The sequence below is a fragment of the Patella vulgata genome, chromosome 7, assembly GCF_932274485.2.
Source record: "Patella vulgata chromosome 7, xgPatVulg1.2, whole genome shotgun sequence".
NCBI classification, from domain to species: domain Eukaryota; kingdom Metazoa; phylum Mollusca; class Gastropoda; family Patellidae; genus Patella; species Patella vulgata.
This window is the reverse complement of record NC_065885.2, coordinates 50,195,731-50,207,971: the sequence shown is the minus strand read 5'-3', so window position 1 is coordinate 50,207,971 and position 12,241 is coordinate 50,195,731. Positions and strand designations below refer to the sequence as shown.

The 12,241-nt window shown below is 33.4% G+C and overlaps 1 protein-coding gene across 6 annotated transcripts in view; it reads right to left on the bottom strand.

The window, feature by feature from the left end:
- Window positions 1–12,241, bottom strand: part of LOC126826642 (plexin-A4) — a 104,251-nt gene that overhangs the window by 84,554 nt on the left and 7,456 nt on the right. For 5 of the 6 annotated variants that reach the window (XM_050555593.2, XM_050555596.2, XM_050555598.2 and 2 more), the window contains exons 1-2: window positions 4,709–5,074; window positions 2,667–3,832 (exon numbers count right to left, since the gene is read on the bottom strand). In XM_050555593.2, the coding sequence (XP_050411550.1) occupies window positions 2,667–3,794 (1,128 nt within the window). In that variant the 5' untranslated portion in view covers window positions 3,795–3,832; window positions 4,709–5,074. Of the gene's footprint in view, window positions 1–2,666; window positions 3,833–4,708; window positions 5,075–12,241 lie in introns of those variants that run through there. The other variant, XM_050555594.1, reaches the window with a different exon arrangement.

Below are 12,241 nucleotides of genomic sequence, written 5' to 3'. Positions count from 1 at the left end.
TGAGTTGTCGCCCTTGGTCGACCTGAGCGTGGTCTGTCCTGTACAGATTGTGTATCACGGTATCTGGACCATAGCCTGCTTATGACAGACTGAGAAACATTCATCGTCCGCGCCACAACCGCCTGTGTTGTGCCGATCTGTAGCATGCCAAGGGCACGTAACCTTTCATTTTGGGTAAGCCGACGCATATCAAAATTTGTTTTCTGGTCACTAAAACAATTAAACTGATGTTTCCACCCTGGAATTCAATGCCACAATGACTGTAACATTCAAAGTCAGAGTCGTGCAAATCTTGGGTTGGACCCCCATGATGATCCCAAGCATCACATGCATTCCATGCGGTAGCTATTGGTGCGTTTGGGCGTCACATGTAACTGGAAATGGTTCTATAGTGATTTTTTTCGTAGTCATTTGCATATTTTAGTATTATGCCGCCAAAATCAAATATCCCCTACTTTTTTTGAATAGTATATATCATACATCCTTTTCTAGAATGGTTGAAGTAAGGTAAGATATGCCCACTAGCAGCTGTAATACTAAAAAGACTGTGCATCATATGATTTTTATTCATCTCTTTTTGTTTTAGAGTTGTTGGCACACGTCAGGATTGAACCTGGGATATTCTAGTCAAGAGGCCGTAACCTTTACTGCTGGACTAGGTCAGTAAAGAGTTGAGTTGTGTACCGGTATGTCAACAGTTTTTAGGTCGACACACACCATAAGATGTGCATGTAGAAATGTCAACACCTGTACATGTACCATTAGATATATTATAAAAATATTCATATTTCCAGAAGATCCTTAACTGAAATCTAGGTGTAAAGATAGGTTGCCAGGCAATGAAACATATGCCCACAGCAGCTAAGTTGAGGGCATATTTTTTCTTTTGTCAGTACACAAAAATATGATTACTTGTAATAACCCATGAAGTAATTATCAGAAAGCATTGAATTTGTTTCAATTGTTTGTATTAACTTTAGCCTCTAGAACATCTACAAGACTTTTCGGAGTGATCAAGATACATGAATCTGCCAGTAATTATCGGAAATTGTTGAAAATGAATAGGATTCTTTGTCTCAAGACCTTAAACACTGTGTATGAATTTAAAGTCAATCGGATATTAACTTCAGCCTCTAGAGCATCCACAAAACTTTTCAAAGTGTTCAAGGGCCATAACTCTGGCAGTAATTATCAGAAATCACTGAAAATCAATAGACTTCGTCTCATGACTGTGTATAAATTTAAAGTCAATCGGATAGTAACTTTAGCCTCCACAACAGCTTGTGGATGCCGGACGGCCAGACAGGGATGACGACAATATATGACCACATTTTAATGTGGGCATATAAAAATGTAGATACCTACATCAGTCAAGTATTTTTGTCATGCAGAGAGCAACATTATTTAGTTTATTTCTACGAAAATTGACAGTGTCGCACATTCATGGCAAGATCCAATCAGTGACTGTACAAATGCATTGGCCAAATTTACCCTCTTATTTACAAGTTCACACTGATTTTACCTGTAGTAAATAGGTAGAGATCAAAGTTTGTGTTCGTACTGACAAGATTAGATCAGCAGATGAAATGGATTAGTCTGTTTGGTGGCACAGAATAATCTATCACTTGTTGTACCTTCAACTAAATTAAAATCTTTTGGTGATAAAGCCTTCAGTGTATATGGTCCACGACTATGGAATGACTTACCTGACAAAATAAAGTGTTCAGAAACAGTTGCTCAATTTTGATCTAGACTTAAGACGCATATGTTCACGATGTATTATCCACAGAAGCCATTAACTTACAGCGCTTAGAGCATGCTCATGGATGGATTAAGCGCTATATAAATGTACATTATTATTATTATTATTGTCATGTGTCACGTAATTAGATGTTGAATATCTCATGGGAAGGAATCAGCTTCTGCTAGCACCTTTGGTTTCTAACAAATCTCATTACTCAAAGTAATGCATTTCCATACATCAAGCTGGTTGGTCTCCCCATGTGACCACACCCTTAGTATGAGTATAAAAAGTGATGACAAGATGAAGACATGCAGTTTTTTGTAACTGGATGACCTTTCCTTAAAGCTACTGGTAAAAAGCTATTTGTAGGACATATACATGTACATGTATGTACATGTGGTAATATTCTCTATGGAAACTGTGACATTTTCGTTACCGGGTATAAACATTTTCTTTTTCTGGTAACATTTATACAGGTATGTCTGATGTCAATATGACATTATGTAAGGTCCATGTACATGCATGCCTGTGAAACTAAATATTTCTATAAATAAAATGCATGCAATCACTAGTCTACATACATATACAACACATTTACCCATAACTATAAAATCTTATTATAGAACATTTTAAAAGATCCACTGCTTAATGGTCAAAATTCTGCCTTCCCCTTTCATTGTACAACATAAAAATAATAGTCAGTCTAAAGATGGCACATATATTGTAATGGCAAGAAGTTAAAGCACATGCCTTTACTTTCTTTGAATTCAAACTCTGGTCAAGGAAAAATTTACTTATTCATTTTATGAATTAATGTAATCTCATCAGCACAAAATACATTTGGCTACATGTGTATATTACATGTGTATATTACATCAAGTCAATTTACACGTAAAACATTCAATGTAATAAATTTACTTACAACAGCTATACATTTGTTGCTGGAAATAATGTGATCTGGTCCTGTATTACCAATGCCACTAAAACATTGCTGTATATTTTCCGTGAATTTTTTCCTGATGCCTCGTAAGGAGTAGACACACATAGCTGATGTTCCAGTAGGATTAACAGAGTTGGGATCGCCCTTAGAAAATACTGCATACAGAACATCCTCCGTTGTAGGGATTCCCAACTCACGAGCTAATTTCGTGCCACTTCTACCTACATGTGCCGACTGAACCAAGTTATATTCTAGATTTGTCTTTGGATCTTTACAACTAAGACCAACTTCAGCATACGAGTAATAATTCTTATCATTTTGACAAACTCGGGCAATTTTGGTAATGAATCCAGATGATAGCACACTTGCTTTTTGAATAGTAAGAACATAACTAAAATTTTCAGAGCCAAAGCCATACACATAGCGTACAATAAAGGTGTCACGATGTTGAGATTCAATCTCTATTGCAGAAGTTCGGAAATTGATCAAACCTTTGTAAACTAGGTTGAAGTCTGTTAACGAGCGACTACAGTACGCAGGCACTTTGTCTCGATACGCAGGTAAACCGGTACGTGTGTATGAGGCTGCTACATATAACACTTCAGGTTGTGGTTCTCCTTTCTCAACAGCAGGACCAGGAGCGATGAACATGACTGTGGAGGCTGTGGCATTGTTGGCTACTATGGGTATGAAAGACACCTCATCCTTGACAGTAATGTTATCTAAATGCCGTCTCTCACATTGCCCATGGAACAAGGTAGAACATATTATGAGTTTCTGATTGGTATAATCTATCACTAAAGCTTTGGTATAATACATCATTAATTTACAGTTACAGTTTCCTTCACAAGTTAGATTAGTTAGTATAGAACACTTTGGGTCGTCTTTTTGTGGTCCTGTCTGCACTTCTTGTAGTATCTCCAGTTCCGGGTTCAGTTTGTACAGATAGTTAACAGTCCCTAGAAATAACTCATTGGTTTCTCTATTAATGACCAATTTGTTGAATATTCCTCGATCTATGGGGCCTTCAAATGTTTTTACAATATACCTATTGCTGGCCACCGTGTCCGTGAACACCCACAGGAGTAATAACAAAAGCTTAAATGCCATTTTGGCTTCTTCTTTCTAAGACACCATTTCACTCAAATCTGAAAAGAGAATAAGAAATTTAAATTATTTCTAAATTCTAAAAATAAATCTAATTTGGATAGAGCCATATTTAAAACAACCTTAAACTCACTTGGATATCTAAAATAAAACACTGATCTACTTAGAATGAGGTTTTTGTTGATAAGCATTTGTTAAAACTGCTTAAACGATACTTCAAAATTTGTATGACTTGAAAATCAAAACATGTACATCTTTAGTGAATGTTTGGCAGATCTGTCTCAAAGTTTACACACAAATGAACTGTATATTATTCACAGGCCAAGTAATTGTATAGTCAAATTTTACTGTCAAATCGAAAATTATTTTATTACTAACCAACGAATGTCTCCAAGGCGTTGATGCCTCTTTAACTTATTACTCTAGGTAGAAGACAATAAAATCAGGTGTTTTACCGCCCACTTCAGTGAATCACTCTTGACTCGAGGAAATAACAGAATCAGGGTGTCACTAACCAGTTGAAATAAGGATAAAGTCTACATTTTAAGACCAGAATTTTTTTCCAATCAATATAGTTTTAGCTTGCCTATAGTAAAGTCAGTACATTAGTTTAAGACAAAAAATTTTGTTGTCAGAGGTAACATGTTAGTGAGTTTCCGAGAATGTAGACTGAGTATTGACTGGGAAAACAGATATTTTTGTCTGTGTTTGTGTGTAGGTCAACATATATGAATAATAAATCTATCTTTATACCCACATCATCACATGCAAGTATATAATTATGAAAACATCAACTTAGAGAAATTTATTCAATTGGACTGGCATGTCTATTAGAACAAAACACCTCAGTGACATTTTTGCATCATGGACACAAGTCACAATAGGCCTGGATAGTGTAATATTGAAATTCTCTGTACCTTTCATCTTTTCTTTACATTTAGTTCCATTGATAACTGTATGGGCCTATACTACATCCAACACAAATCACAACTAAAATTGGAGTATTTTATAATTGCCATATTGACCTTTACATCAGAAAATACTCCAAATAATTTCAAGCCTTTGATAACAATTAATGATAGAACAGCTGGCTCTGGGCTGTATTTGACACTAAAATCTGCACATAAACTACAGAAATCTGACTACACCGAGTGCAGACAAGCCATAGAATTCAGTCAATTATCCACGGTTACAACACTTGATCATCATAGAAGAACATCTTCACAATAAAGCCATTGTTATGTAAAAACTAGATTTCTCTCTGATTGAGATATAAACAACAATCTCTCTGCCTCCTCTACTAAATGTACTAACCCAGGTCACTCCAAATACCAAGCATGGTTCTATTCTCTTGTTGACAGAAGTAACCAATCAAAACACAGAGTAAAGACACCCCAGCCAATGAGAGATGATTTTCTGGTTCTGCTCTAGTGATATTTTGGTTTTAGTTACACAATGTTCTAACTCATCTGGTTTTAGTTATCTCATCCTCTGTCTCTTTATACCAGCCACTGATAGATTGATTAATGGTCTAATACCTTTATCTAGCTCTATCTTCAATTGTAAAACAATAAAGGATAACATAGGGTTCAATTGTTATCTTAATGGCTATATCAATGAAGGAACAGAAAATATACACAGAACAGAGAATGGCTAATATGAACATAAAGAACATAACACCCTAGGGTATCACCATTTAAAGTCTAATTGTAGGTTCTTTGTTTATGAATTATTGATTTAATGACAATTACCATAAGACAGTAATAAAGGGGAATGGACAGGTAGCTGGGATAATAGTCATAAAATATTTTTCTACTACAGTCAGTTGTATCTAGATCTTTTCTGACATTTAAAAATACAAATTGTAAAATTTTAAGCTATTAAAAGTATTTAGTTATCAAAATATCACTGTCAGTGTCCGGTCTTGTTTAAATTTGGAAATCATTCCTATTCATGACAACAAGAAAACTATTTCACTTACACAAATATCAATACAACCAGAAGTAGCTCTACTATATTCACTGAAGTATTTACCTTACAAAAATATTCTTTGCTTGTACATTCTATAGTAATAAAATAATTTCAGTAATGAATACCCCAAAACAATGAAACAAAAATTTTGAAAATGGTAATGGTTAAAATAAAATGAAAAACATGAAGAACATTCAAAATATTCTAACACAATGGAATAATTACATTCTTTCGGTTAGATATGAATTTAACGTGATATTACCTTGTTTTCTGTTTAATAATAACTCTAAAAAAAAAACTGACATGTTTGTCATGTACCGGTATTAAAAATAAATAAATACACAATCATTATCACTAATCTTTAAAGCTTACAGTACATGTTTTCTTTTAATTTTCCAGTGACATAAATATTTGAAACGGTTTTATGATTATTTTGTGCAAAATAAATTAAGCTAATACTCTAAAGATAGTCAATATGTTAACTTGAAAATTTAATTTAAAATGATAATAAAATGCATGATTTTTATCTTGCCAGCTGCTGCAGGTACTTAACATATGGATTAAATATGTTTAGCAACTGTTCCTTAATAATTAGTGGGTTTTACTTCTTTTCATTATTTGAGCTAGATGGATTGAAAGTCTGTTATTAGCAAGTGACCTAACATTCTAGAAGTTTTTATTGAAATTAAAAAAAATGGAAAAGAAAGAAAAAAGTTTGCAATCCCACAAATTTAATTTTAAAAGCTATTTCTATGATACCCTAACCAATTTTATTAATAATTCTGAAACTCTATTACGTTCAGAAATACTATAATATTAAAAGCAATCTGATCAATTCTACCGAACTGACGTGCTTTTAATGTGTTAAAAGTGAAATCACATGATCCATAGTTCATAGATAATGAATATTAAATTCAATACAATAGCAATAAACTGAATACCATGCTGTGAATATTTTGGCTATTTTAACCGGACACATTGCTAAGATTAGCATACATTAAAATTCAATCATTTATGAGCCTTGTCCCCAAACTCACAAAATAGAGTATAATACAATGAAAAATATTTCATTTTCTGTTGGTTTGCAAAGGCTTTTCAATAAACATTAAGGTGGTTGGGAGATCCCCTTTATATTTATTTAGAACTTTAAAGATTGGTTGTGCATAACCTGTGGAAGGGGGGTGGGGTTCCAGAAGGTGAATCAAGTGGAGTTATGGAGATTGTGCTTGGAAGGCAAATAATATAAATAATAAAAGCGTGTCACTTTTAGAAAATCATAAACTCAAAGTGGGAGATGGAGTTTGTGAGCTGAGCTCCTTGACAATATTCTGGCTTTCCAGGATATGCAAGTTGCTACATCTAAGCACTACATAACGTTTTATACAGTCAGTTTGTAGTTAATTGTAAGACTTGTACATATGTAGGTATTTCCTGTCAATCATTGTCAAAATATCTTATCTTCTAGTCTAGACAATCTCTTCATTCAGACATAACAGATCCATTTCACCATGTCTATCGATTCAAGATTACGAAGGTGGTAAATAGACTTGTTGATTTTCAACACCAGTCTACATTGACACTAGTATTGATTATATTGATTTATATTTTAAATATACTCAAATTTCATTGTTTTAATCTTACTTTGTTGGCATGCAGCATACAACCTTGAAAAAATATACTCTTAACATTTAAAGCTTACTTCCTAAAATAGGGGATGGTAACAAAAGGCAGTGTATGCATTGCTTCTAACTGTATACATTATATAGTCCGTATAGATTCATTTTGTTTCAACTCTTTTTTTCAAGCATATTATCAAGACTGTTATGTTCAAGAGAGGTGGGTTTTAGTGTCAAGATTTTGTTTCAGTTGCTAGGTCTTGAGATACTTATGTACTAACATTCAGATTTATTGTAAACACAGCCGAACGAGACTAGAGTAATACGATGTGTGGGGAATGGTCCTTTTATTATGTACTAGCAGGATACCCGGCTTCGCTCGGGGGTCATAACTCCGAAACCGGAAGTGGTAGACTAACGCCACCTGGTTTTTGTTACTCCCCGGTCCGAGCTACCCCTATACCCCAAATTTCAGACTCGGGGCAGACCTAGTGTAGCCGCCAACCCCGAACAGACCGGCTTCGCTCGGGGGGGGTCATAACTCCGAAACCAGAAGTGGTAGATTAACGCCACCTGGCCTATGTTACTCCCCGGTCTGAGCTAACCCTATACCCCAAATTTCAGACTCGGGGCAGACCTAGTGTAGCCGCCAACCCCGAACAGATAGACAGACAAACGACAGTCACAAATATATATATAGATTGCTTTTTTGGGTTGCCTCCCCTATTTGTGTAGGTTTCGTTTGCGTTGAATTTTAAAAAGTAGCAAAACTTTTTATACAGACTTCAATCAGTATTTCAGTAACGATCATGTGGTACCAAAATGACAGCATCGTCATCTTGTGATCACATGGTGTTTGGGTCATTCATGTGAAATCAACATCGGTCTCTTTTGAATTAATGTTGGTCAGTTGCATTGAACAGTCTTTGTTTGTGGGAAATTTAAAAAATGTATAAAATATTTGTTTTATTAGATGCCAACAAATGTTTGTCGGTCTGCAGCGGACTTTACTATTATTACAGTACTTATACTGTTGTTACAGATTTCATGTATCAAGTTGGTATGCTGAGTAAATCATATTTTAAAGAATTTCAATTATATATTACTAGAATACAATCTCTTGTTATTTATTCTGTTTTAAAATATCAACATTACATGTATATATAGGTGTTGTCAAACTATACAATAATCCATAAGGGTAGTTTATTTTGTTGCCAACTTTTAAAAAAAACCAAACACTTTATTGTCTATAAAAGGAGCCAAATCTAATATTATCATAAATATAAAGATAGGTTGCCAGGCAACGAAACATACGCCCACAGCAGCTATATCGTCCGGGCAGTCAACAAGAGTTGTCACATATTTTTACTTTTTTTCGGTAATGAAACATTTATAATACATTAAAAACTGATTAAGAGTAACAACTCATTAAGTAATTATCAGAAAACCATTAGAATTTGTTTGGTTTTTATAAAGTTCTGCCCCATGCTAACGTTTAGTATACAAAACTTTTAACATCATGGATTTAGCTGTTCCAAGTCATAAAGATTCATTGAAAATCAATATACTTGTTCGTCTCAAGACTTTAAACACTGTGTATAAATTTAAAGTCAATCGGATATTAACTTTAGCCTCCAGAGCGTCCACAAGATTTTTCAAAGTGATCAAGGGCCATAACTCTGGCAGTAATCATCAGAATTCGCTGAAAATAGGCTTCTTCGTCTGATGAATGACCGTATACACTGTGTATAAATTTAAAGTCAATCGGATATTAACTTTGACCTCTAGAGCGTCCACAAGACTTTTTGAAGTGATCAAGGGCCATAACACTGGCAGTAATTATCAAAAATCGTTGAAAATCAATAGGCTTCTTCGTCTCATGACCTTAAACACTGTGTATAAATTTAAAGTCAATCGGATATTAACTTTGACCTCTAGAGTGTCCACAAGATTTTTTGAAGTGATCAAGGGCCATAACTCTGACAGTAATTATCGAAAATCGCTGAAAATCAATAAGCTTCTTCGTCTCATGACCTTAAATACTGTGTATAAATTTAAAGTCAATCAGATATTAAATTTAGCCTATAGAGCGTCCACGGACGGACGGGGGCGACAACAATATATGACCATTACGACCACATTTCAATGTGGGCGTATAAAAATAACTTTCAGTTTTTCTTTTAAAAAAAACACAAATCTACAAAATTAAGAAAAAAATTTGGGACATATATTTTTAATCTTCATTTTTTTATAAAGGTCATGTAAAGGTTATGTTTAATAAATTTCGATGGATTGTTAGTAATATTGGAATCTGGATTAGAGAACTATTGTACAACTGTACATGTTATTTTATCTATATCTGGAATTATTATAAATAATACATATGTTACATGTGTGTCTACCTATATGAACGATTAGATCAACAGACAATATTTCCCCAATAATTTAGTCTATAATTTGATCTTATCAATGTATAATACAATATAGCCTTTTGTCTGCATTTTAAAGCTGCAACATGCCTGAACAAAAGTTAAATACTGGGTATAAATATACCATAGTTTAAAACCAATATAGACAATAACAAGTGTGATTTCATTGAAAAAATATTCTGGTCCAAACCATTATTCAAATTGATCAATTCTAACGACCTAACGTCTTAGATAGTAATAATAATTCGGCTCTCTTCTATCTTACAAGCCAGCTTATCTTTCATAAAGGTTTTTCTGAGGACTGCATATCTACTTAATAACATCAATCTTTACATCAAAATAGTATATACTTTTTACTTTTAAGATGTATAATTTTTGTTCTCTTTAAGATTCAAATAGACTATTACCATCTGAATGATTACATTTTTTTAGAAATAACATATCAGGAAAGTAATATTTTTTGTCAGTTGATGTTGGCTTATCATTTTTTTGTATCTTCTATTTGATAAAGGGTCATTACATTAAACCATACATCTAGTATTTACTTGTCATTAAATGAGCCTTTTTTTTACCGAAGATCCAATAATACTGATCAAAACTTGTGTTTATCTTTAAATCAAATATGCAATAGTCCAGCAGAAATTCCAACACTCATATAACCATATTTGATATATATTATAGGCTGGGGCAAATAAATTAATTTTAACGGTCATTCTTTACCAACACAACCAAGAGTAGACCCTTGTTGAAACTGATTTTGATGGGAATTTTGAACACAGTTCTACACTCAACTGTTTTGAACAAAATCTAGTGTTGTTAACTGTCTACAATAGTCATTAACAATAATGATGGAAAAAAATTTTCAATTTAGATATATGAATTTCAACTATATGACTTTATGAAAGAAAGTCTGATTTTGATAATCTTCTATGACTATGTGTTATATAATAATGGTTACAGTAGCAAAGGTGTGTTGATAGCAATCTAATTACCTTGACAGCGAATGGGATCTTTCGGAAACTTTCCTGACTTTTGAACAGGATTGGTTATGAAGATTTTCTGGGTTGTCGAATAGCTAAATCATCATACCAAATTTCACCAGATGCTTTCTAACAAGAATCTATTCTCTGTTCATTTGGCACAGAATGTTTCTTATTTCCAATTTGAGCAAATTTTACAACAAAATCTAACAAACACTTGAAAGAAGCATTAGGAGAAAAAAACCTTACCAATTACATTTTGCATTTTTCTGAAGTATGAATGCATAATAACTTACTCAAACACTTGAAAATTATGATCATTCAATAAATGTAACAGCTTACGAACTCGGAAGTAACATGTAGGTAGGCTTACCTTTTGGTCCAAAAATGTAGAAGGCGCTATTACAGTAAGTTGATAAACCATTAGACAGACACTTATTAAGCCATGCTGGTTAATGCATCAATATAAACTTAAGACCCACCTAATCATCAAATATGTAAACGTCTTGCTAGTAACAAATATAAAGTCAACATTTTATACAGAAACATCTGTTTCTCAATAATAAATGAACTCATAGACTTTTGAACAATCTAATGTCAACATGTTGAATTGATTTCCCAAGGAAAGTCAAGCAAAAGGAAAAAAAAGAAAATTCTAATTGGTTTAACAAGATTCCCTGTAAAAACTGTATAAGATGTTATGAAAAACTAAAAGCAACAATTATATTGTAGAATAACAATGACATGACTTAGTTGAACATGTCATAGTGACATGACGTTCACATAATTACTGGTTATATATAAACTAACACACCTGGGGAATGTGGTCACTCCCAACCATTTCAATCTCCAGAAACAACACAACAAATAAATAGCACTTGTGTCAGAAATTATCATATCATCTTTCTCTATACCTACACATAAATCTCAACAAAAGATAAAAGTAAGTCATCATGTCTGCTTTGTTTAAATAATGTATACACATTACCTTCTCTCCATATACATGTAAACTTCTTAACTTGTAACTTTCTTCTTAAGCATGATATGTACCAGGTACGTATATCTACTTCAAATACCCAGACATTATGTGGGTGGATAGGTGGGTTGGTTCAATTTGTGGTAGCTTCAAAACTACAACACCTCCCAAATTTAACCTTTACCTTTGACCCCAAGCCAAGAAAACACAGCTTTTAATACTTTTGTCAGAACATTTGTATATTGTGACTACACTGATCATGATTAATATTTGGGGGACGTTTTGGACAATCATTTCAATTTTGTCTCACAAGGTGAACCTCACCTATTAGAAAATGGAAAAGAGACACATTCATGACATCTTTCTGAGAAATGAATGACTTTTTGGCCATGCATATATCAACACTGTTTCTAAGATGGAAAATTTCTATATTATCATACAGGTCATTGTAATGTTAGTTTATTACTCATTTTAAGAT